This window comes from Trachemys scripta, chromosome 5 (assembly GCF_013100865.1).
Source record: "Trachemys scripta elegans isolate TJP31775 chromosome 5, CAS_Tse_1.0, whole genome shotgun sequence".
Classification (NCBI taxonomy): domain Eukaryota; kingdom Metazoa; phylum Chordata; order Testudines; family Emydidae; genus Trachemys; species Trachemys scripta.
Genome location: NC_048302.1, coordinates 112,978,866 through 113,006,562, shown reverse-complemented (window position 1 = coordinate 113,006,562; position 27,697 = coordinate 112,978,866). Strand labels below are relative to the sequence as shown.

Below are 27,697 nucleotides of genomic sequence, written 5' to 3'. Positions count from 1 at the left end.
GTGGTCCTAGTAACAGAGAGGTTTTGTTAATATAAGAGATCAAACAATTTATCAGTTATCAGCAAGAAAATATTGCTTAGAAGTTAGCTGCTGTTCATACCTTTTTTGTGCAGTTGTACTGCGACATTTATTTGTACATGCAGCAACACCCTCTATTTGAAGTTTCACTTTTGTATATTTCATAATTGTATGAATTTTTTTCATGCACAGCAGAGTACAGTTTGATCTAGTCTCATATGAGAGAAATCACATTTCATTGTATTCATGAGAAACTTCTATGAAGAGTTCTAATTCTTGTTGAACTCAAGTCTAATCTCCTAATTTCTACACAGATTTTAAATATTAAGGTGTTCTTATTTTTACATTTATACAAACAGTTGAAATCACTTAGGGTAAGAAGCATCTTCTGTTCCACTTAAAAGGGTGTGTTAGGTAACATTGTTCTCTCTGGACTCCAGACTTATCCTTTCCATCAATAAGTGTAATGGGAACACATGTGTAGAAGTCTATGATTTCTTGCACTGAATCAAACTTCTGAAAAACAATAAACAATTGAACAGAGAAATGCTGAAAATCCTTATCTTCTGATATGAAACAGGTAAGAAGAACCAAAGCAATACCACATATAAGAAATAACACCTCTCCCTACCTCTCGCCCCCCACACACTCCCACCCCATTTCATCCCCTTTGCGCCTCCAGTAGTCTTCCCTGCTTAATATTACATTGGGACACAGTAGCTTTCTTTTTTAGGGGCAGAGGATTTTAAACCCTTGGAATGTAACCTAAAATCCAGCCAACAGCAACGTGTGTGTTTTTTAAAGTGTGGCATTGCCCATAAGGGATTAAACTACTGATTTTATTTTATTTATATACTTTGGACCCTCTCTAGAATGCGGGATTTGGGATCCATGCATGTTGCCGCGTTAACGTGGGGACCGCGTTATAGCAGAGACCGCATTAAAATGAATTTCAATTAAAGTAATTAAATTTGGGATCCATGGTTGCGACTGTTATATGAGAATTCGCACTATATAGATGCGCATTCTAACCAGGGTCCGGTGTATATATAAAAACTCACTCACTCACACGTTCCTAATCTATTATTTACTGAAGTATGCAAAAAACTAAAAAGAAAATAAACTGACATTCAGTGCAGGATACTTTAACTGTTGTATAATATGCTTCCTTGTCCTTCCTGAAATTGATGTCTTTCAGTGAATATATTGAGCTCATGGTTTTAATAGCATTTACCTCCCAGCTGTTATGAGGAAAGTAAGATAAAAACATTCTACTTTTTTTTTTAACTAACCAGTTGGGAATATCTTGTGAGGAGCTGAGCATCTCCCACCCTCATTAACTTTAATGAGATTTGAGAGTGCTTAGTAGTAACTCCCAGAAGATGCTTGGCTCATTGTACAATTGGGCCCTCAGGTGAGCTCAATTTAATATACAAATTATGTATGTAAATGTGTACAGCTGTGGCTTAATTGCCAGCAAAAGACACCAACAAAGTTATGATTTTAAATTTGGTTGGTTTTCTCTTTTGCTTGTATTCATTGCATTATGGCTTTGTACCAATTTAACTGCATGAGGTTTTAGACACATGGTGTTGGTCACCGTGCTGCTAAGAGAGAGGTAACAGTTTTCTAGGATAAATCCAAACTGTAGTCAATACAGTTCTTTTTCATAAAGAGATGTAAGGCCTAATGCTGTCCTTGGATAGATGCTTAAGTGGAATCAATTTCTTCTCGGAAAACTTCCCAAGGAAAAGTATGAAAAATAACATAGATGATGAAATTTACATTAGTTAATAAATAACAATCTGAATATGAAAGCTCAAAACCAGTATTTGGGATGGAAAAAAACTGCTAGATTAAATTAATTGAGTTTAAAAAAATAGGTAAAATAAATTAATCCAAAAGTGAAAGCATGCTGCAGAAAATTTCCATCAGAAGAGAGTTATCCTTTAAAGAAGTGAAGATGCGAAATTGGAGAGAGGATGGCAAAGTACAGATTTTGAATATTAGGTCTGCATCTATTTTTTTTCTGTCTCCCACATGCAAAGATGGAATTCTCTTAATCTTAACAACATATTAATCTGTACTAAATACATTTGAAAAGCATTTAAGCAGACAGGGAAATTACAGATTGCAATTTTACTCTAATTGTTGAAGCCTTATAAATGTTTTAACCGCTTTGAGACAAACTGAGAAGAGAATAAACAAGAAAGAGCAACTTTGGAATCCTGCTTACTCCATCTGAAATGCAGAGGCAGCTCTGATGAACAGTACATGCTGTACCTGCACCCCTACCCCAGTTCAGTGCATCAGTTCCCTCCCCACTTCCCAAAGGCAGGTGCTGGTGTGATAGAAAGAAATGCTTCTCTTGGGAGTGTCTTGTCTCTGGGGCTTCCCAATGCTGCAGAGAAATTCTGGTCAATAGGAGACTTTAGTCAATCTCCATTGTTGGTTTCTGGGAAAGTTTTGTTTTTTTAAAACTTAAAAAAACAATTATATAAAGCCAACATTAAAATGGAAGATTTAAGCCATTTCTAATAGTTATAGATTTACTTTGTTAAAACCAACCAGTCTTGTACACTATGGTGATAAGAACTGAGAGACTATTAAAATACTTATTTTTGAAAATGGAACAGCATTGTAATATGAGTACTTTTGGTGCAGATCCACAGTCTAGGATGGGCATGTTCCCTCTGTGCACAGATTAGAACCTACTTATAAATTCTGACTTTTGGGTCCGTCCATCACCTGAGATGACAAAGTTGGTATGTCTACCTTCCCACTTCTATGAAATCATTGTAAGATTTTTTTTCCTCAAAGTTGTTTACATTTGTAAGATCATATAGGTCTTTCTTTTCCAATGCGCTAAAATGTCTGAAACTTGGTAGCACTCTGTACCATTGTGTAATAGTGCTCTGTACTGCCAGTTTCATTCCATTTTTTATGAGAGTTCTGTCTCCTGTTTTGGAGCCTTTTTATTTTGTCTGAATCCATTAAAAAAGTCTCAAGTGTGTATCTTGTGAAAGGCAAGATGTCATTTACCAGCCTCCACTTTGGCTGGGTGGTGGTGCTTGGAAGAGGGTCATCCAAAAATGTGATGCTCAGTTTACTGATTTCACATAAATATTCATAAGGAGTGAATATAAGTGTTCTTTTTTTGACAGAAGAGGCTTTAAAAACTTAGGCAAAGTCTGGCCGCCGTGCCAAGTGAAGGCCAGGCCCTTCTCCCTTATGAGAGCTGAGACAAATCACAGGCCATATGCAAGGAGTCCTTAGTTCCATGAGGTTCCAGGAAGCCTCAACAGTTGAAGAATCATACAAGCTTGAATATCTCTTTCAGGGAGAGGGAAGAACCATCACCACTGTTCCCCTGGACCACACTGTGGTCCCAGGAAAAGAGCTAGAAGTTCAGATCTGAAAGAGTCAGCACTTTTAGAGTGCCTCACAACCAAGACAAGGGGGCTCCAGCAACACCTTGGTGATGAACCTTTTGAATCTGAGGGACGGAACATCTATATTCTTGGTGTGGATGGTCCCTTTAAGAGCTGAGTGCCGGCTGGAATCTACACTGTGATTATTAAGGTATTCTAACCTTCTACTTCCAAGTCTAACTCATTGTGCCTGAGCTGGGGTCCCTTCCTCATTGCTAAACCTGCATCCACTGAAGGGAATCTGACATTGGAACTCAGGCCTCAAAAGTGCTGTCAGATGCATAAAGTAAAAGCTGAAAAAATAGCGAAAATTATTTAAAAAAAATTGTACATGTCATTTGGAACCACATGGATGAAACTATATATAGGCCAGAACTGTTCTTACTTGGGCAAAATTCCTGATGGTTTAAAATGGGAATTTGAGCATGCAAGATTAGGCCCTAAATTACTCCTGTGACTTATTTGTCAGCATTTCAAGCAGTTATTATTTGAAATGAAAAGATTTGAAGTGAAACTTTTAATGAAACACCTGACAAGTTAGTAGTCTTTATGCTAGGTATTGTATAAGAACATAAGAATGGCCATACTGGGTCAGACAAAGGTCCATCTAGCCCAGTATCCTGTCTTCTGTCAGGTGCCCCAGAGGGAATAAACAGAACAGGTAATCAAGTGCTCCTGTGACCTTGCACTCTATATGATTTTATGAAAATATGCTAATCTAACTGGAATATGCTTCATGCAAAAGGTCTCTTATAAGGTATCATTACAAAGCTTGTAATCTACGGAGTGTGATCATCCTATTTCTATAAATGTACCACTCTTGTATCTGAACCTAGAAATATGAAATATAACTCTGAGGGTCTATTGTAATTATGCAAAGTGTGGTGTATTAATGGTGGTTTGGAATCTTGATGACTCCCATTAACCAAGACAATTGATTGCAGATGGCTCGGTTTTACCTGTAAAAGTGTGTGCTGGCAAGTGGGTAATGAAGTCTTAGTGACATGTGATCATGTCACCTGAAGTGGAATCCATCTTTAACCTGGTGCTTTTCCATTGGGGGGACCCAGAGGGACAAAGGATTCCCGCCTTATGCAAAAGATATATAAGTGGGTGGAACAGATTAAAGAGAGAGCCATCATGAGGAATCCCCTAGCTACCACCTGAGCTGGAACAAGGGCTGTACCAGGGGAAAGGATTGTGCCCAGACTAGGAAGGCATCCAGTCAGTGAAAGAGACTTATTGAAACATTTTTCAGGGTGAGATATTATCTGTACTCAGTTGTATTAGGCTTAGATTTGCATGTTTTATTTTATTTTGCTTGGTGATTCACTTTGTTCGGTCTGTTACTACTTGTAACCACTTATCCTACTTTCTGTATTTATTAAAATCACTTTTTACTTATTAACCCAGAGTATGTATTAATACTTTGGGGGGGGGGGCGGCAAACAGCTGTGCATATCTCTTTATCAGTGTTATAGAGGGTAAACAATTTATGAGTTTACTCTGTATAAGCTTTATACAGGGTAAAACTGATTTAATTAGGTTTAGACCCCATTGGGAGTCGGACATCTGAGTGTTAAAGGCAAGAACACTTCTGTAAGCTGCTTTCAGTTAAGTCTGCAGCTTTGGGGCAAGTAATTCAGACCCTGGATCTGTGTTGGAGCAGACGGTTGTGTTTGGCTCAGCAAGGCAGGGTGTTGGGGTCCCGAGCTGGCAGGGAAAGCAGGAGCAGGGGTAGTCTTGGCACATCAGTTGGCCCTTCCTAAGGAGGTTTTTGTGATCTAATCCATCACAGATCCATCCTATCACCCATTCCCAGCTTCTGGCAAACAGAGACTAGGGACACCATCCCTGCCTATCCTAGCTAATAGCCACTGATGGACCTATCCTCCATTAACTTTAGTTCTTTTTTTAACCCTGTTATAGCCTTGGCTTTCACAACATCCTCAGGCAAGGATTTCCACAGGTTGACACTGCGTTGTGTGAAGAAATACTTTCCTATGTTGTTTTAAATCTGCTGTCTTTTAATTTCTTTTGGTGACTCCTAGTTCTTCTGTTATGAGAAGGAGTAAATAACACTTCCTTATTTACTTTCTCCAGTCATGATTTTATAGACCTCTATTATGTCCCCCCTTAGTCATATCTTCAAAGCTGAAAAGTCCCAGTCTTATTAATCTCTCCTCATATGGAAGCTGTTTCATATCCCTAATCACTTTTGTTGCCCTTTTCTGAACTTTTTCCAATTCCAATACATGTTTTTGAGATGCAGTATTCAAGATGTGGGTGTACCATAGATTTTATAGAGGCAATATGATATTTTCTGTCTATTATCTAGCCCATTCTTAATGATTCCCAATGTTCTGTTTGCTGCACATTGAGTGGATGTTTTCAGAGAACTATCCACAATGACTCCAAGATTTTTCTTCAGTGGTAACGGATGACTTAGACCCCATCATTTTATATGTATAGTTGGGATTATGTTTTCCAATGCGCATTACTTTGCATTTATCAGCATTGAATTTCATCTGCCATTTTGTTGCCCAGTCACCCAGTTTTGAGAGATCCTTTTGTAGCTCTATGCAGTCTGTCTGGGACTTAACTATCTTGAGTAGTTTTCTATCATCTGCAAATTTTGCCACCTCACTGTTTACCCCTTTCTCCAGATCATTTATGAATATGTTGAATAGGACTGGTCCCAGAACAGACCCCTGGGGAACAACACTAATTACCTAATTAATCCCCTATAGTATTTAGAGCTGTTAAGTGCAACAGGTAAACAATAAAGTAGAATATCAGATGGTATTTCACTCACATCATCTCCTCTGAGCCCTGTTCCCAATGCATATTGCTGGCTGTCTTCCAGAAAACGTATTTTAATATTGTATACCTTGTTTCCGTAATATATGACCAAAACATATGGTTCAGCACTTGATTTTGTTGAACAATCTCTGACCAAGAATGTCTCATCCTGCATGACAAATTATAACATTAGTTATACCTGTAAATTCCATTAATGTGTTTACATAAACAGCCCAGGAGTTTTGAGTAAATTCTACAAGATTATTTAATGTGTGAACTATATAATAGAATATTGTAATCAAAATAGATTTTGAAACATACTATATTTGTAAACAAGGTGTCTTCTGACTATAACATAAAGAAGATTTTTTTAATTAATAAAGTTCTTAGATTTAAGTAGTGAATTACATCTACGTAGTATACTTATTGAATCTCTATATACAATAATGAGAATTATAGGGCAATGTATATTGCAATATTCTAGAATTTTTAAAGTGGAAGTACCTTTTTCATATTAAAATGCTGGAAAAATTGATACCAAGAAGAAAATATTGTATGTGAAGAAAGAAGAGTAAGATGATAATGTAAGGCAGTGGGAGTATCATACCAAGGGTATTGCATCTAAAAATAAAGTTTTGGTTCATGCGCCTCAATTACACCTGGATGTAAAGTAAAGAAATTACGTGGACTATCTGTAATGGAACCTATGATATTACCATAAATTCTATATGTTGCGTTGAACCTCTTAATTTATTTTAATTTAATTTTATGGATCTAGAAGGAAGCATATTCAAAATTTGATTTTTCATATAGTATTGTATTTGCACATTTTAAAGAGATAGCACTGAATTTTTCATATATCAGACTTAATTTTATTATAGAATTATACAGTAAGAAAATTGTGTAGGCCCCAATTCTATACTATATGACAGACCTGCGGGTGGCTCTTTTAGAACAGAAAAACTTCAAAAACAGACTCCAACGAGAGACTGCTGAGCTGGAATTGATATGCAAACTAGATACAATCAATTTAGGATTGAATAAGGACTGGGAATGGCTGAGCCATTACAAACATTGAATCTTTCTCCCCTTGTAAGTGTTCTCACCCTTTTTATCAAACTGTCTGTACTGGACTATCTTGATTATCACTTCAAAAGTTTTTTTTCCTTACTTAATTGGCCTCTCAGAGTTGGTAAGACAACTCCCACCTGTTCATGCTCTCACGTGTGTGTGTGTGTGTGTGTGTGTATATATATATCTCCTCAATATATGTTCCATTCTATATGCATCCGAAGGAGTGGGCTGTAGCCCATGAAAGTTTATGCTCTAACAAATTTGTTAGTCTCTAAGGTGCCACAAGTACTCCTGTTCTTTCTGTCTATACTGGCACTTTTCAGTACTAAAACGTTTGTCACTCGGGGGGGGGGGGGGTTTCACACCCTGAACGACAAAAGTTTTAGTGCTGAAAGTGGCAGCGTAGACACAGCCTTAGGATGAATATTGGGTGGGATTTTCACAAGTGGTTAAAGGAGTTAGGTGCCCAACATCTATTGACTTTCCAATGACAGAAAGGAGGGTGTGCCTGTCCCTCTCACAATAGCAGGAGCAAGTACTCAACTCTGAATGATGTCCTTTTTATATTGAAGTCTGAAACACATCCACATAAATACAATCCACCAATGCAGCCACTCCTTGCTGAAGTTATACCTCCCTAATACAAAGAAGTTTTGACCGTGATCCAATTTACAGTATTGGAAAGCCATGTTCTGGTGAGATATCTCCCACAGTCAGGTTGTGACAAATAGCATGCTTTTGTTAGCTGCTTTTCCTTTATACCACTCACCTGTATGAAAAAACAAAAGATCTCCCTCTTTTGCTTTCCAAACCATCCATTGTGAGTGTCCGGGTTCCCTCCCTCCTCTGAACTTTAGGGTACAGATGTGGGGACCCGCATGAAGACCCCCTAAGCTTTTTTCTTATACCTTGGATTAAGTAACGCTGCCACCATCAAGTTATTTAAACAAACATTTAGGGAGGGCCACTTGGAGCCCTACCTTCCCCAAATATCCCTGCAAGCCTCTACAGCCCTTTTCCTGGGCAGGCTTGAGAATAATCCCCTCACCAATTGGTACAGGTGTACACAGACCCAAACCCTTGGATCTTAAAACAATGAAAAATCAATCAGGTTCTTAAAAGAAGAATTTTAATTAAAGAAAAGGTAAAGGAATCACCTCTGTAAAATCAGGATGGTAAGTACTTTACAGAATAACAAAAGATTCAGGAACATAGAGGATCTCCCCTGTAGGCAAAACCTTAAAGTTACAAAACCAGGGATAAACCTTCCTCCTCCTACAAAGGAAATTACAAGCCAAAATAAAAGTAAGCTAACGCATTCCTTCGCTAGTACTTACTAATACTAATGGAGTTGGATTGCTTGCTTTCTTGATATGTCTCCGGCAAGCACACAGAACAGACAGACAAAGCCTTTTTCCCTCCCTGCCCAGATTTGAAAGTATCTTGTCCCCTTATTGGTTTTTTTTGGTCAGGTGTCAGCTAGGTTACCTGAGCTTCTTAACCCTTTACAGGTAAAAGAGGAATTAAGCCCTTACTGGGTAAATAGGGATGTTATGCTACCCTTAGCTGTATGTTTATGACAGTGAGGATGGCCAGTACAGTTTAGTGCTGGCAAATATGCCAATGCAAGGGGCCTTCAGCTCTTGTACGCTGCTTCATGCTGATTGAGAGTTCTTTGGGGAAAAGTTGAGCCCTCTGGGAAACAGAATGTCTTCCACTTACCTTGGGTTAAAAATATTATGCATAAAATGGCCTGAAATAATATTGCAGATTCCTTCAGTCACCGATTTAACAGGAAACCTGTCTGCAATATTTAAATGATAAATGAGGCTGGTTTCAGGACAGTGTTCCCTCTAATTTTTCCCACGCATGCAGAATGAATTTTGTTATGTTCACCAATAGGAAGGTGATGTGTGACACATCACCTTCCTATTGGTGAACATAACAAAATTCATGTGGTGGGGATGAAGCCGAGTGTGGGAGGGGGCTCAGAGCGGGGCACAGGGTTGGGCTGCCAGGGGTGTGAGGGCTCTGACTGGGGGTTGGGCTCTGAGGTTGGGCTGGGGATGAGGGGCTCAGGGCTGGGGCAGAGGGTTGGGGTGTGGGCTCTGGAGTGGGGCCAGGCCAGAGATGAGGGGTTTGGAGTACAGGAGGGTGCTCTGGGGCTATGGTAGGGAGAGAGGGCTCCCCGCAACTCTCGCTCCCCGCGGCAGCAGCAGTAGCAATAGCAGTAGCTGGGCTGGGCTGGGTTGGGGGAGAGGTTCCTCTCCCCATCACGGCAGGTCCGGGGCTGGGGCGTGGGATAGGTGCCCTGGCTGTGGTAGGTCACGGCTGGGGCTGGGTTTGGGCCAGAGGAGGGGCGCTCCTCCCTCGGCCGTGGCAGGTCCAGGGCTAAGTTGGGGCCGAGGGAAGGGCGCCCCAGCTGCGGCAGGTCTGGGCGGCTGCTGGGTTTGGACTGCCCCTACCCCAGCTGTGGCAGGTCTGGGGCTGGGTTGGGGCCAGGGGAGGGGTGCCCTTGCCAGGGCAGGTCCAGGCCGTGTGGGTTGCGTGAGTGCCTGCATGGTGCTAAATAGGCTGCTGCATGGTCACACCGTTTACAGAGAACTTAGTTTCAGGATAAATTATTTATTTAACAAGCAATAGCACAGTACTGATGCTGCTGTAATCTAGCCCTGTTGGAGAAAAAAGGTGAGTGAGAGAACTTTTACTGAACCAACTTCTGTTGGTGAAAGACAAGCTTTCACAGAGCTCTTCAGGTCTGGGAAACTAACTTTGAGTCATAACTAAATACAAAGGGGAACAGATTGTTAAGCACAAATAGTTAAGACATAATTCAACGGACTGTGCTGGTTGTGTTTGGACTTTTCTCTGAGACCTTTTCCGTTCTGTTCCCAATAAATGAGCTCGAATCTGGACTTGTCAATTTTAAAGACACATCAGTGACATACAGCAAAATTACTCTGAGACGATCGAGCTCAAATGCAGTGGGGTGGGTATAGGGATTTACCACAACTCTGAAACCACATAATACATTAATTTTATATATAGACTAACATGTGCATACTACATAAATTCTAAACTGTCCACAAGCTACAAAATACACTACTAAACAAAGCTGCAGTTGCAAACTTATCACACATTCCTTTTTAAAATTATTTTTTTATTTATTTAGATAATTTTTTTACATCTAACTACATGTTGTTTACAAGGCCACTTGTGAATTCATGCTTTGTCCATTGTTAACCTCTTTTTCCTCACTTCTGTTTTCTTTCTTGTTCATACAAGGCCTACAGTTGTATTCTTGGTCTCCAGATCTGTGTCTGCTGGAGAAGCCGTGACAATCAACAGGAAATATGGCAATGCATAGTGTCTTGCAAGACCCTGGCAACTATAAATTTCCTGCTGCTGGAGCTTAACCCTGTAACTCCTTTCAGGAGTGTGTTTTGTGGGACACTAGATGAAAGATTTTTTTTTTTTTTTTTTGGCAACAGTACTCATTTTTTAAGAGTATTGCTGTATTTATTCCTAGAAAGCCTGTTTTTAATTATAGTACATCCATGTGCAGAGATTTATGTCATGTATATTAGTGCCTTTGTCTTTTAGTTTTATGGCAATGATTTCAATTCCTGCTTTTGGTTCCAGGTTATGATTAATTTAGTGTGTTTATTTTTTCAGTCTGTCATGTTTTGGCTTGGTTAAAGAGAGGTTCTAGCAGTAGGGATCATGTAAGAGAGGATGGAGCTACATTTACTATTTGAGAAACCTTGCATAATATTGACCTTAACTTGCGAGTTTTAAGACTATGCAGATGCAGGAGTGGGTGGAGGAGAGCAACCAAGCTAATGGCAGGGAACTCAATCCCATAGCAAAGAACTTCAGCAAACAAATCATTACTGTTTACTCTTGATATTAGGTCTGTGTAACAGGATGGTCTGTCCTTTTATGGGTCAGGGAGGCTGGGGAGCAGACAGCCCTGTTCTACCAAGGAGCCTGGAAGGCAGATAATGGGAATCATCCAACCTAGCTGGGCAGCATCAAGGGACTGGGTCTGATGACTTCCAGCTAAGGAATATAAATGAGGGCCTGAGCTCCATGTGGGAGCCTGGGATCAGAAGAGGTCTGAGAGAAGACTCCTGGAATAGCAGCTGGGGACAGCAAGGTGGACCTACACGATCTGAGTGGAGGTTCTGACCAAAAAGTTGCTGAAGGCCAGTAGGCTTTGGGGCTGGTTGGAGACTGGTTTTGTTACTTTATGTTGTCGCTTCATGTTTCCTTTTGTTGAACAATGAACAGAGCTCTGAGACGACGACTGTGAACAGATCTGAGCACTGCTGATTGTCTTTCCTATGCCAGTGATTGAGTCCATCAGCTTACATCCCCTTTCTTAGCTTCTCTCCCCTCCCTTTCCACATTGCCACTTCTAATTCTTGGTCCTTAGTCCGTCAAAACATGTCAGAAGTGCCTCCTCTGAGGAGCAACCAATAATCAGAAGCCTCATGTGTGATACAAATTAACTAGGGACATCACTCAAAATTGGGGCCCTACCAGACCAGGGGCCATAAGTAGAGCCTTGTGAATCTGCGGATATCAATGGATGCATGTTTGCAGACCACGGACGGATGCGAATCTAAATTTTGTATGTATACAGGGCTCTACCCATAAAGCTTGCCCTGATAGCAGCACACTTCTAGTACTGTTATATTTAAAGGAAAATGTTGGTTTGATTAGAAATAAATAATGTTGCTAAAATGAGCATATATAATCCAGGGGAAAATATGGCAGTGTACTATGATATTATTCTTTCCTTAGTCCTGACCCAGCAAAGCATTTAAGCACATTAATATTCTACAAAACTGCAAGATGTGTATGTGTATTTTTATGAGTGTCCCTATATTAAAAATCCCATAAAAGTAGGCCCAATGCAGCCCCGAGGAACCGCGCAACTCCCTTTAATGTTGCCTGGGATGTAAAAAAGCAAAGAATTTGGCCATATATGTTTGTTTCACTGATAGTGTATAAATTACAGCTTCTGAAATAAATATAATTAAGAGCTGTACAATGAAAAGTCAGAAGTGATTTTAAAAAAAAAAGGTTGCTAACCCTGTTCATATACACTGTACCAAACTAGAATGCTACATAATAAAACCTTGTTTTTCTCAGAGAGTTAAACCCATTGCTTTAAAGATTAGTGATACTCACGGTGTTCTCCTGTAACAAAGCCTCTTCTGCTTTCTGACGATCAAATTCTCCAGTATACCAGTCATATTTATTTAAATCCTGAAATTTGAGATGTTATGTATAGTATATAGAAATGAAGTACAGTTTTCAGAAGCAAAAGCCAATGAAAATATACTGAATAGATAGACTGATTTTCTGACTTCTTGTTAGCCAGTGTGGTGAAACAGAAGTTTACTTTTGTTGCTGGTCTGGTATGTCTTATGGATGAATAACAACCAATTTTGAGGTGTGTCTGCTCTGTTTCTCAACAGTTTGTCCTGAATTTGGTATTCTCAGTTGTGACCCATGGAGATACGGTGACAGGACTAACCTGAATATTGCTGTGATTCTTGGTGTAAGCCACCTGTTTCAAAGGTATGCTCACCTGGGTGGCAAGATAGATTTGAGTACCTGAAGGGACTCTCTGTGACTCCATATTTAGGCTATTATAACACCTGTGGAGTTTATACTTCGATTATTGATTGGTGAAATCTAAGTATAGAATTCACAACCAATCTGCAGGTTGTTCCCCGATTCTTAACAGTCTGCCCTGAGGTTGGTATTCATGCTTATGAGTCACTGCAAGCAGCATTACACCAAGCACCCACAGTTTCCAGGCCACTTAGGTGCCTAGCTAGAGTTAGTATACAACTATTGTGAATGTGTCAGTGTGTACACATACAGAATATACAGTGTTGAAATCTTTGTGCTGTGTGTTTGTACAGCAACCAGCACAATAGGGCCATGGTCTATAACTGGGGCACCATGGTAATACAAATAATATATACTACTACAACTATATCTCTTTGGTAAGAAATTGACTCTTTAATGTATCAGAGGGTTGTTTACCTTTTCAACAGGCTTCGTAAGATGCGGTGTTGGCAGGTTTACATATATACCTTGTGATCTACATTCAGAAGGCTTGTGCTTTCCTGGAGATGGTGACCTCTCAATTGAACAGTTTTGTATGTTTAATCTGGATCCTGTAAACACAAATTAATGGGAGAAAAACCATGTTGTTCTGTACTTCAACCATCATGTCATTTTGCCAGCATATGTGCCTTACTGAAAATACCTTAAAGTGTAGTGTTTCTTATTTGAAAATGCAGTTTTGTGATCACATTTAAAAATAAAGGGGCCTGATTCTGATCTGGGTGATACGGCTATAACTCCACTGATTTCAGAATCAGGCCCAATGGCATTTTCCAAGGATTCCTTTTTACTTCACTCAACGTTCCCGCACAATGAAAGTCACTTGCAAATATTAAGTATGTACTACTTATTTACAACATAAGTTCTAAGGGCCCCAGGATCAAAATAGTGCTTTAGCAGAACATATTTATGACTATCTTGTGACAGTGTACCCCATAAGGCTTTATGGGGAGGGGGTGCTTATAAATGTACGTATGACATAACTGGAATATGTTTTGTGCTGCCTGTGCCATGTAACATATCTCCGTAAGGGTTATGGTCTACTATATCTATTCATCCTATTTGTACATATATATCATTTTCTACTCAAGGTTAAGAATATGGGCTGTATGCTTGCCTGATTTCTAAGTAAGCTTTGTGAGGCATTTGGTCAGCTTCTTTAGGAAGGAATTTGCCAGGTTAAGTACCTGATCAGGAGACACTTAGGGAACAATGCATCTTGGAATGCTCCAATCCACATGAGAAGTCTTCCTGGAGACATGCAAGATGCCATGTGGACAATGGCGTTGGCCTGCAAAGTCTGAGTCACGCAGGGGCATGTGACTTGCCCAGGTGACTCCAAAACTCCATCTTGGAGCTGGGCTTTGCATAGGAGGGAGGTCTCCACCCACAAGAGAGAGTCTACTTAAACCTGTGGGAGACCCCTCCATTTTGTCTTCAGCTGGCTAAAGAAGGAGCCTCTCCACCCCCCCCAGGATACTTGAAGGAGACTGAAACAAAGGACAGTAACTACAGGGGGTGCGAGTGATTGCTGGACCCAGGCTAAAAGGAGCTTAGCCTGTAAAAGGGAGCACTCTGGAACTGGTGAGGAAATTATCTGTATTCAGTTTGATTAGGCATAGATTTGCGCATTTTATTTTATTTTGCTTGGTGACTTACTTTGTTCTGTCTGTTACTACTTTGAACCACTTAAATCCTACTGTCTCTATTTAATAAAATCACTTTCTATTTAGTAATTCACTCAGAGTATGTATTAATACCTGGGGGAGCAAACAACTGTGCATATCTCTCTATCAGTGTTATAGAGGGCGAACAATTTATGAGTTTGCCCTGCATAAGCTTTATGCAGGGTAAAACGGATTTATCTGGGTTTAGACCCCATTGGGAGTTGGGCATCTGAGTGCTAAAGACAAGCGCACTACTGCGAGCTGTTTTCAGGTAAACTTGCAGCTTTGGGACAGGTGATTCAGACCCTGGATCTGTGTCTGAAGCCAGACAGGAGTGTCTGGCTCAGCAAGACAGGGTGCTGGAGTCCTGAGCTGGCAGGGAAAACAGAAGCAGGGGTAGTCTTTGCACATTGGGTGGCAGCTCCCAAGGGGGTTTCTGTGATCCAACCCGTCACATATCTATGTGCTATAAGGGTAACAAAACCTTTTACCACATTTTATACTTCCATGGATCTATGTTTGTAGCCTTAGCAATGCTTGGTCTGGGGTACATTAGAGCCATTCACAATCCCACCATTTGGGGATACCACTTCTGTCCACCTATCCACAGGAATCTCTAAATGTTCAGGATCTCTGCTGCTCTACTTAACATGGGTCTTCCCAATTAAGTCTATGAGCTTTGGCTCTGGCCCTGTAGTCTGAGTTCAGAGAAGTGACGTCTGCTACTTGTCGCACACCTGGAAGGTGTGAAAAGCAGTCATACATTTCTAATTTTTGCTAGTCAGACAATAGTTAATGTACAGATAATATTGGAATAAAACTGGATTATTGTAACAATATTTAAAAGCATATCATGAGCATGTCATTTATGTAACAGAATATTTTGTTTGTTTTGAAAAATGAAATGTGGAAAGGGGTACAATAAATGATTATAAGGCAGGAAAAGAAAAATGTGATTATCTAGATATTCCATCTTTTCTTTCTGGGGTCTATTACATGGGCCTGCTCTGTTTACCCAAGCTGTATTTCATTATATTTTATCTATCTTTCTTGCACTATCAGTTTATTACTGTTCTGACCATATTGCATGCTGGAATAATGAAGACACCCAATCTTGAAAACAAGTTATTTGACAGAAAAGTAATAGTTTTCATGTGTTTAAAATTAATGCATTTTTTTGTGCAGGTATGTACCACATTCTGGCTTCTAACAGTATAAAATTTATTTTTAAAGACATGAAACAATGCCTATTGAAGTCAGTCGGAAGTCTCCTATTGTCTACACTGGGCATTGGATCAGTTCCTAAATGAAGGCTGTGAGCCAAATGTTTAAAAGGTCTGGAACCAGGCCTATAATTTTGTGTCTGCAATCAATTGTGTGTGTCAAATTGTGCTATGTCTACATATCCAGTTTGCAGCTGCAAATCAGGTCACTAGATACCAAAGCTCTATCATTTGCATTCACAGTTGATTGCAGGTACAGAACTAGTTGCTGCTTTCGGGGGGGGGGGGAGAGACAGCCCTATATGCAAGATTTCGTATGCACTATATTGAATTTATTGCTGTAAAGTCTCCTGCTTTGTGTGGAACTGTAGTGCAGCAGCCTGGAAATTCTGTTGCAGTCTTGGTATTTTTTTTTTAAATGGAGATTTTGATTGATTTAAATATAATAATTAGAGCTGCTATTAAAAATAATTGTTTTTAAAATTTTTTGTTTAATTTTTTATTTTCCTACAAGAAAAGTTTGGTTTTTGACCCAAAAATGCCTTCCAAAATCCTTGAAAAAAGTTTTTTTTTTATTAACACCTGGAAAATTTCAACCAAATTGACATTTTCCATAGGAGTTTGGTGCCTAACCTACTTAGTTAGGTGCTTTTTGAAAATCCCACTAAGGTCCAGATTTTTAAAGGTATTCAGGCACCTAGAGAAATTAATGAGAGTTAATTATTTGGGAGTTTTTGAAAATTCGCATAGATGCTTGTCTGCATCTTTAGATACGTAAATACCTTTAAAAACTTGGCTCTTAGGTCTGTTGGAAATGGAACTTAAGAGCCTAAGTCACTTAGCACTTCTGAAAATTTGACCACAGATCTAATAAAATACATGAAATCATTGAATTTTTTTCTGGTGATGTTTATTTTTATAGTAACTTTATCTTATGCAGCCCCTAAATTCAATGTGACTCAGATTTTTGTGTTGGCAATACATCAATGCATTTGCAAAAGTAGTCAAGGGAGAAGATAAAGGTTTTAGTAGCTGGGTAGAGATAAGCTGAAGCATTCATCACCAGGCCCACTTCCTGCAAAACACAAGAACTGACTGAGCCCTACCCTGCCTAACTTGAGAAATCTGATAACAAAAGCTTGTTTGCCTGGTGCAATATTAATGCAATAAAAAGCTCTGTTAATAAAAAAAACAAAAAACAAAAAAAAAATTAAAGCCACTCCATTCTTATTTATAAGTAATCTATCTTCTGGTTCTTATACGTTAACACAAAGACTGTTCATACATCAACCTGTACATATAGAGGCAATACAAGAAGATATTCCCTTTAGCAGGTGTTTGTGCCTGAAAGACATCTTGTCTACATTCAACTAATTACAAACTGATAGTAAAGTCTTCTGCTTAAGACAGTAGGGGGCTCATTGTTTTATAACCAACCCTGGAGAGTAGGTGATAACAATAACCCTGCTCACATTCTAGCTAGCTGCCTAATTAGATAAATATATGGCTCCGATCGCCATAATATCTGACTGCTTTTCTACGGTTGAAAGAAAGAGATTTTGTTCTTTCTTCCTTTCCTGTGCTAAGGTTGGTTAGTAGAGGGTTTTTGTGTTTTTTAGTGTGTGTGGTATTATGGGAACATTACTGTAAACAACAATACGTACTAACCAATACTTAGGGGTAAAATTTTGGGGTCACATAAAAATTGGTCTTCATTTTACCAACACAGATTATCCAAGGGTGATAGTGGACAGCAGGTTTGACATGTTTGTAGTGTGATTTGGCAGTAAAAAGGCCAGTGCTGCTTTTAGCAGCATATGAAGAAACCTCATTTTCTGATTGGAGAGATGAGTATTTCTGTGTGTGTGTGACTCTGAGGAGACTGCTCTTGAATGATGCATTCACTGCTGGTAATCAGAACCAGAAAGATGCAGACAAAATGAATAGAACTGAACAAAGCTGTCAGTTACTGGGCCAGCCACACATTAGACCACTCTTTATCCCTCTTGGGTGTACCCCTCAGTCCACCACTTAGACTGGAACTCTGGGCCTCCCTGTTCCCCAGCCATGTTAGCTGAACAAAGGCAGTTCGGGCTCCAGTTCCAGCAGCTGACACTCCAGGCCAGGATTCAGCAGCAGCTGAGCAATTTACTCAGCCCTGCATGAGTTTGCAAGCTTGTCCCCCTCTGGGCAGGGGTGGATGGATAGGTGTAAACAGTGTCCCCCACTCCTGGCCGGGGGGGGGGAAGAGGGGGTAAAAAGATCACATCCCCCTCCCGGTGGGGGAGGGGAAAGGGGTGAAAGCTGCACAGACCCCAGCACTGCTCCGGCTCTGTTGTCTCTGGCTGCCTTGGCTGGCTGCCCCAGCGTTTTGCTGTAAGTGGCTGCCCCATCGGGGGGCAGGCAGTCCAGATGTGCCTACCTTTAAGATGCAATATAGGCACAGTACAGTACTTGCTTTTTTTTTTTTTTTTCCTTAAATCTCTGTTGATGCCTGATTGGTTACTTCCGGTTTCACATGGGTGTCCGGTTGACTGGTCAGTCCGTAACTCTGGTGTTTGTATCTTTGCGGTTTTATGTATTTCCCCTTGCCTACACTTTAATCTTTCTTTAAAAGCATCTGTAAGTTCCCTTCAGCCCAGCTAACCCCCATCTGTGGCTGGGAGAAGCAGACTGTACTGCTTTCATCACACTCTCTGTCTTTGTGTGTTGCCTTGTATGACTGTCATCTCTCACTGATGTTCCCTGGGGTACCTGAGGGTACGTTTATACTACCTGCCAGATCGGCGGGTAGTGTTCGATGTATCGGGGATCGATTTACCGCGTCTCGTCTGGACGCGATAAATCGATCCGCAAATCGATGCCCGTACTCCACCTCGGCAGGAGGAATAAGCAGAGTTGACGGGGGAGCCGCGGCAGTCGACTCGCCGCCATGAGGACGGCCAGGTAAGTCGAACTAAGATACTCCGACTTCAGCTACATGAAAAGCGTAGCTGAAGTTGCGTATCTTAGTTCGAACCCCCCCACTAGTGTAGCCCAGGCCTGAGTTATCTTATCCACACTTTCTCCTTTTTGTAGGCCCAGAGCCATGTAATGTTTTAGCATCTCCTTTGTCCTGAGCTTAGTGTGGGAAAGAGTAAGCTTTTTTTTTCACCTGGATAAAGCCATGTAGGGGGGAATTCCCAATTAAACAGGTTCCCTACTGTTTCCCCAAGGACTCGTATGTGTGTCACTGTTTTACTTTAATAACCCTTTTTGATCTAACTCCATAGCAAGTAACTCATCATCAACAAACACACAGGCATACATTGTATTAATCAAAAATAATACAACTATTTTCTAGTTCATCATAGAAGTATTTGCACATATATTTGTGACATTAGGACTTATCCATTCCTATTTTACAGGGTTTTTTTGTATGGAATCTTAGGATTCTTACCTGAGCCTTGAAAACTTTTACTACTCAGCATACAAGGGGAGCTAGGAGAAAGTAGTAAATAATGTTAAGTAAGTGCAAATACTCACTCTGTTATTGATTGTGATATTGCATATATGCAAAGACAAAAATATGGAAAGTCTAAATGCCATTGAGTTCCATCAGGGATGAATTTGTATCAAAATAATCTGTTAAACATTAAGAATGAAGACAAGGAAAGTGTGAGATGAATGTAGCATGAAAAAATGTATAAGTTTGAGCTCTAATGACTACAAAGGGAAATAGTGTTAAAGGTTGGTGCATAGGAACCACAGTCATAGAATCATAGGACTGGAAGGGACCTCAGTAGATCATCTAAATAAATCAGTGGAGACATCCTATCTCCTAGAACTGGAAGGGACCTTGAAAGGTCATAGAGTCCAGCCCCCTGCCTTCACTAGCGGGACCAAATACTGATTTTGCCCCAGATCCCTAAGTGGCCCCCTCAAGGGCTGAACTCACAACTCTGGGTTTATCAGGCTAATGCTCAAACCACTGAGCTATCCCTCCCCCCTAGTCCAGTCCCCTGCATGCAAGGCAGAACTATTCCTGACAAGGGTTTGTCTAACCTATTCCTAAAAATCTTTTATGAGGGAGACTCCCTAGGCAATTTATTCCAGTACCTGACTACCGTGAGAGTTAGAAAGTTTTTCCGAATGACTAACCTAAACCTCCCTTGCTGCAATTTAAGCCCATTGCATCTTGTCCTATCCTCTGAGGTTAACTAGAACAATTTTCACCCTCCTCCTTGCAACAACCTTTGTATTTGAAAACTGTTATGTCCCCCCCTCAATCTTTTCTTCTCCAGACTAAACAAAACCAATTTTTTCAATCTTCCCTCATAAGTTATGTTTTCTAGACTTTAATAATTTTTGTTGCTCTTTTCTGGTCTTTCTCCAATTTGTCCGCATCTTTTCTGAAATGTGGCTCCCAAACCTGGACACAATATTTCAGTTGAGGCTTTATCAGTGTAGAGTAGAGTGGAAGAATTACTTCTTGTGTCTTGCTTACAGCACTCCCGATACATCCCAGAATTATGTTCACTTTTTTGGTAACAGTTTTACAGTGTGGACTCATATTTAGTTTTTGATCCACTATAACCCTCAGGCCTCTTTCTGTAGTACTCCTTCCTATGCAGTCATTTCCCATTTTGTGTATGCGCAATTGATTGTTCCTTCCTAAATGGAGTACTTTGCATGTGTCCTTATTGAATTTCTTCCTATTTACTTCAGACCATTTCCCCAGTTTGTCCAGATGATTTTGAGTTTTAATCCTATCCTCCAAAGCACGAGCAACCTCTCCCAGCTTGGTATCATCCACAAACTTTCTAAATCCTGGTCTACACTACGAGTTTAGGTCGAATTTAGCAGCGTTAGTTTGATTTAACCCTGCACCCATCCACACAACTAAGCCATTTTTGTCGACTTAAAGGGCTCTTAAAATCGATTTCTGTACTCCTTTCTGACGAGGGGATTAGGCTGAAATCAACATCGTTGGGTCGAATTTGGGGTAGTGTGGACAGAATTTGATGGTATTAGACTCTGGGAACTATCCCAGAGTGCTCCATTGTGACTGCTCTGGACAGCACTTTCAACTCAGATGCACCAGTCAGGTACACAACAAAAGCCCCTGGAACTTTTGAATTTAATTTCCTGTTTAGCCAGCGTGGTGACCATGCAGCACAGATGACCATGCAGTCCCAGAATCGCAAAAGAGCTCCAGCATGGACTGAACGGGAGGTACTGGATCTGATCGCTGTTTGGGGAGATGAATGCATGCTATCAGAACTCCATTCCAAAAGATGAAATGCCAAAATATTTGAAAAAATCTCCAAGGGCGTGATGGACAGAGGCTACAACAGGGACCCACAGCAGTGCCGCATGAAAATTAAGGAGCTCAGGCAAGCCTACCAAAAAAACAAAGAGGCAAATGGCCACTCCGGGTCAGAGCCCCAGACATGCCGCTTCTATGATGAGCTGCATACAATTCTAGGCGGGTCTCCAACAACGACCCCACCCCTGTCCGTGGACATCTGCAAGGGGGAGTCTCATGCAACAGGGATGAGGATTTTGGGGACAAGGAAGATTAGGAGGTGAAGGAGGATAGTGCACAGCACACAAGCGGAGAAACCATTCTCCCCAATAGCTAGGAACTGTTTATCACCCTGGAGCCAATACCCTCCCAACCCTCCCAAGGCGGACTCACGGACTATGAAGCTGGAAAAGGTACCTCTGGTGAGTATACCTTTGTAAATATAATGCATGGTTTAAAAGTAAGCGTGTTTAATGATTAATTTGCTCTGAAGACTTGGGATGCATTCATGGCCAGTACAGCCCCTCGTTTTAAATGGCCAACCCAACGGGTGCTTGGTATGGGAAAGGAGGGTGCTGCTGTTTGAAACCATTCCCACATGTTATGAAGGTTGAAGAAGCTGAAAGACTGTGGCTTACCATGGCTGCCTGCAAGCCGAATTCTGTTGCCTGGCCCTGTGAGTGTGATCTCTCACACCAAACTGGCAGGCCCGCAACATAAGAGGCAAAATGCGACCTTGTACCGAAAGCACATGTGCTATGTAATGTTAACAGCTTGGTTCACTGTGAAAGAGTCTATTCATTGTTCTCTAAAATGTGTCTTTTTAAATACTACTCTCCCTTTTTTTCCTCCCGCAGCTGCAAATGTTTCAATACTCCCCCTATCATCTCTGTCCCAGAGGCTAGCGCAGATAAGAAGGTGAAAAAAGCACACGCGCGATGAAATGTTCTCTGAGCTCATGCAGTCCTCCCGCACTGAAAGAGCTCAGCAGAATGCCTGGAGGCAAACAATGTCAGAGTCCAGGAAAGCAGAAAATGAACGTGAGGATGGGAGGGACTAACGAGATGAGAGGTGGTGGGAGCAAGATGAGAGATGGCAGCAGTGCGATGAGAGGAGGCAGAATGCAATGCTGAGGCTACTGGGGGATCAAAGTGATATGCTCTGGCATGTGGTGGAGCTGCAGCAAAGGCAGCAGGAGCACAGACCACTGCTGCTGCCCCTGTGTAACCGCCCGCCCTCCTCCCCAAGTTCCATAGCCTCCTCATACAGACACCGAAGAATGTGGGGGGCACCCAACCACTCCACCCCAGAGGACTGCCCAAGCAACAGAAGGCTGGCATTCAATAAGTTTTGAAGTGCAGTGTGGCCTTGTCCTTTCCTCCTCCCCTCATCCACCACCCCACCCGGTGCTTCCTTCCTCCCCTACCCCTCCCGGGCTACCTTGGCAGTTATCCCCCTATTTGTGTTATGAATTAATAAAGAGTGCATGATTTTGAAACAATAATGACTTTATTGCCTCTGCAAGCAGTGATCGAAGGGGGGAGGGTGGTTGGCTTACAGGGAAGTAGAGTGAAACAAGGGGGCAGGTTTTCATCAAGGAGAAACAAACAAAACTGTCACACCGTAGCCAGGCCAGTCATGAAACTGGTTTTCAAAGCTTCTCTGATGCGCAGCGCACCCTGCTGTGCTCTTCTAATTGCCCTGGAGTCTGGCTGTGCGTAATCAGTGGCCAGCCGATTTCAACCTCCCACCCCACTATAAACATCTCCCCCTTACTCTCACAGATATTGTGGAGCACACAGCAAGCGGCAATAACAATTGGAATATTGGTTTCACTGAGTCTAACCGAGTCAGTAAACTGCACCAGCGCACTTTTAAATATCCAAATGCACATTCTACCACCATTCCGCACTTGCTCAGCCTATAGTTGAACAGCTTCTTACTACTGTCCAGGATGCCTGTGTATGGCTTCATGAGCCATGACATTAAGGGGTAGGCTGGGTCCCCAAGGATAACTATAGGCATTTCAACGTCCTCAACAGTTATTTTCTGGTCTGGGAAGTAAGTCCCTTCCTGCAGCTGTTCAAACAGACCAGAGTTCCTGAAGATGCAAGTGTCATGTATCTTTCCCGGCCATCCCACGTTGATGTCGGTGAAACATCCTTTGTGATCCACCAGTGCTTGCAGCACCATTGAAAAGTACCCCTTGTGGTTTATGTACTGGCTGCCAAGGTGGTCCGGGCCCAAGATAGGAATATGTGTTCCGTCTATCGCCCCACCACAGTTAGGGAATCCCATTGCAGCAAAGCCATTCACTATGGCCTGCACATTTCCCAGAGTCACTACCCTTGATAGCAGAAGCTCAGTGATTGCATTGGCTGCTTGGATCACAGCAGCCCCAAAGTAGATTTACCCACTCCAAATTGATTCCTGACTGACCAGTAGCTGTCTGGCATTGCAAGCTTCCAGAGGGCTATCGCCACTCGCTTCTCAACTGTGAAGGCTGCTGTCATCTTGGTATCCTTGCACGTCAGGGCAGGGGAAAGCAAGTCACAAAGTTCCATGAAAGTGCCCTTACGCATGCGAAAGTTTCGCAGCCACTGGGAATCATCCCAGACCCGCAACACTATGTGGTCCCAACAGTCTGTGCTTGTTTCCTGGGCCCAGAATCAGTGTTCCACAGCATGAACCTCCCCCATTACCACCATGATGTCCAAATTGCCAAGGCCCGTGCTTTGAGAGAAGTTGGTGTCCATGTCCTCATCACTATCGTGATTGCGCTGTTGTCGCCTCCTGACCTGCTTTTGCAGGTTCTGGTTCTGCACATACTGCAGGATAATGCGCGAGGTGTTTACAATGCTCACAACACAAGGTGAGCTGAGCGGGCTCCATGCTTGCTGTGGTATGGCGTCAGCAGGAGAGCCGAGTTGCAGTGGAAGCGGTGGATGACGACAGGATGCCACAAGAATAGATATTTATAAAGAATGACGAGAGGACCTGCGAGGTGGATTCATGGCACCAGGAGAGCAGAGTTGCAGTGGAAGCGGTGGTTGGATGATGACGGTTAGCAGTCCTACTGCACCGTCTGCTGAAAGCAGTATGGCATCTGCACGGAAAAAAGGCGCGAAACGATTGTCTGCCTTTGCTTTCACGGAGGGAGGGGCGACTGACGACATGTACCCAAAATCACCCGCGACAATGTTTTTGCCCCATCAGGCATTGGGAACTCAACTCAGACTTCCAATGGGCAGCGGAGACTGCGGGAACTGTGGGATAACTACCCACAGTGCAACGCTCCGAAAGTCGACGCTAGCCACGGTACTCCGCTGATTTAATGCACTTAGTGGGGACACACACAATTGACTGTATAAAATCGCTTCCTAAAAATCGACTTCTATAAATTCGACCTAATTTCGTAGTGTAGACATACCCTAAGTGTACTCTTCTCTGCCATTATCTAAACCATTTTTATCTAGATATTGAACTGAACCAGATCCAGACCAATCCCTGCCAGATGCCATTCTATATGCCCTTGGTGCTTGACTGTGGATCATTGATGATTACTCTCTGGGAATGTTTTTCCAACCGGGTACGTACCCACCTTATATTAGCTCCATCTACATTATATTTCCCTAATTTGTTTATGAGATGGTCATGTGAGACAGTATCAAAAGCCTTACTAAAATTGAGATATATCACATCTTCTGCTTCCCCCCTTCCACATGTCTTGTTACCCTGTCAAAGAAAGCTATTAGGTTGGTTTGACATGATTTGTTCTTGACAATGATTTTATAGATATATTAGAGACAGAGACTGCTCACAAATAAATACCATGTATTAGAAAAGTGGAAGACTCATCGCATCAGAATTTTTTTTATTGTGATGCATGGCTAAAAAGGGTTAAACATCCTGCAAATAAACAACCCTCAAAAGACATGTGGGGAGATAATGTTTTTGTGTATTTACATATATATGAGTTGGGTGAACAATGTAATCAACAGTCCCTCTCTATGCTATATTCTGATAATTCAGAGATCAAAAGAATAGCCTAACATTTAAATGAATTGTAAACACGGGATATCTCTGTATTCATCTCTCTTTGAAATGTATAGCAAATAATCTGTGAATGGTGGAGGAACAAGCAAATTGCCTTATGTTAATTCTGTAGCTAAGTACCAATGGTGGACCTCCTTCAAAGTCATCCTCATTGCCTTTTGTTCCCAGAGGAACTCCCAACTTGTCAAAGAGGGCATGAAATTGTATAAAAGGTCCTTGGGTCCTGATTCTGTCATCTCAGATCTGCTTAGGCTTCATCAGGGGAAGTTTGAGGCGCAAGACTGAGGTCCCAGTTGTGCTGGTACGCCCTGAATATGGTATTTGGACATTGGACTATAACCTATGAACTATTTCTAAAAGAACTCTTTGCAACTGCAAAGTTCTTCATCTCTGCTATGAATCTGAATCTTAAGAATTGAACTCATGTCTGTATGTATATTGATCTTTTAACCATACTCTCTTTTGTTTTTTAATAAATTTTAGTTTAGTTAATAAGATTTGGCTGTAGCTTGTATTTGGGTAAGATCTGAAACATTCATTAACCTGGGAGGTAATGTGTCTGATCCTTTGGGATTGGTAGAACCTTTTCTTTTATATGATGAAATAAGATGATCAGGAATCTTCATCATATTTGCCTTAGGTACCTGGATGGAGGCCTGAGGCTAGATCACTTTAAGGGACTGTGTTATTGGACTTTTGAGTAATCAGTAAGGTAATAAAGAAGCTGTTTTATGCTGCCTTGGTAAATCTAAGTATTGGAATATTCACCAGCTTTTGGGGGATTGTCTGCCCCATTCTTTACAGTTCACGCTAACTGAGTGATCATAGCTGGCCCCCATTGGGACCCGGGTCACAGTATGCTGTATAAATATATTAGAGTCAGAGACTGCTCACAAGTAAATACCATTTATTAGAAAAGCAGAAGACTCATCGCTTCAGAATTTTTTTATAAAAAACAGATTGGCTAAAGCAATAAAAACTATACTAGAGGGAACAACTCTGCACTGTAATTGGTAGATAACAGGGCCGCATTCAAAGCCTGTTTAATGGTAATCTCTTTAGATCATGTCCTAAATTTGGTGGTAATATAGAATCATAGAAATGCCAGACTGGAAGGTCATCTAGTCCTATCCCCTGCACTGAGGAAGGACTAAGTATTATCTAGACAAGTAGTTCTCAACCTATTTACCATTGTGGGCCACATATACAGCTCTCTCTCTGTTATGTGGGCTGCATCCACGCAATATATATACTACCTGTATGGTCCTGAAAATGTCACATGGGCCTCAGCTTTGTGCTGATTGGGCCAAAAATGGTCTATGGGTTGAGAACCACTGATCTAGACCATCCCTGACACATAGGTAACTTGTTCTGGTGCTTTAATTATCCTTACAGTTAGGGAGTTTTTCCCCATGTCTTGCCTAAATCTTCCTTGCTGCAATTTAAGCCCATTACTACTTGTCCTGTCCTCAGCAGATAAGGAGAACAGTTTATCACCCTCCTCTTTACAACTTTTTACACATTTGAAGAGTGTTATCATATACTTCTTCAGTCTTCTCTTCTCTAAAGAAATGCATATTTTTAATCTTTTCTCATAGGTCATGTTTTCTAGACCTTTAGTCATTTTTGTTGCTCTCCACTCTATATGTGATAGGTGGTTATCTCAGTTTGCAGTGGTTCATAAAACCTTTCCATCAGTTTTTGCTTCTTATGGATTCACATTCCCTGACTTTTGCTCTCAGTTTTAGGTTTGAATGATCTCAAATACAAAGTGCAACTCAATCAAGTTTCACTTGGATTCACACAGGTCACAAGGGTGACTCTGTATCAAGCAAAAGAAAGCCACAGCTTGATTTTTCAGAAATCATGTTAAGCTTGAATTTTTGGCAGGTAAAGTCACTATGCCAAATTCAATCCTAATGTAAACAACCTCCATGGCATCATTGAGGGAGGAATACCTCTGTAATACAGGGGAAAAAACATTATGGACTCACATACCTCTTCATGATTGTATTTTAGGGAACCACAGCATGCATCTCTGAACAGGAACATTTCCTTAAACCAACATTTGTGCACTAGTCAAGGTTTCCCATGGGATTTTTGGCTTAAAATGGTTTTACTCATTTGTATCCTGAATTTTAGCCAGAAATCTCAAATGTCACTATTGACATCATAAGCTAATGTGTATTGAGCTTGCAGTACCTGCATAGCATTGGAATTGGAAGACAGGGGAGATTACATGTGCCCCCCCCCGCCCTGGATTTCTGCCAGGGTGGGAGTTGGGCTGAGCAGAGCTGAAGGGACATGCCTGGGAAAGGTACCAGCAGTGAGTGCTCCCACTGAGCACTAGGTGGCACCCAGAGCAGGGAAGTGAGACTGGGCTGGCAGCACAGCTCTCTGCCAGAGGGGGTGCAGAGAAGCCTGCTGAGTCCCATCCCTTCCTTGCTGGCAGGCAGCCGCACTTACCTGCTCGAGTACGTATCTGGACTA

General features: G+C 41.5%; 1 protein-coding gene across 1 annotated transcript in view; it reads right to left on the bottom strand.

The window, feature by feature from the left end:
- Positions 1–260: 260 nt before the first annotated feature.
- Positions 261–27,697, bottom strand: part of CLNK (cytokine dependent hematopoietic cell linker) — a 100,359-nt gene continuing 72,922 nt past the window's right edge. Inside the window, exons 16-20 of the mRNA XM_034771180.1 lie at positions 19,304–19,344; positions 13,392–13,525; positions 12,525–12,602; positions 6,265–6,420; positions 261–534 (exon numbers count right to left, since the gene is read on the bottom strand). Of these exons, the coding sequence (XP_034627071.1) occupies positions 388–534; positions 6,265–6,420; positions 12,525–12,602; positions 13,392–13,525; positions 19,304–19,344 (556 nt within the window). The 3' untranslated portion in view covers positions 261–387. The remainder of the gene's footprint in view (positions 535–6,264; positions 6,421–12,524; positions 12,603–13,391; positions 13,526–19,303; positions 19,345–27,697) is intronic.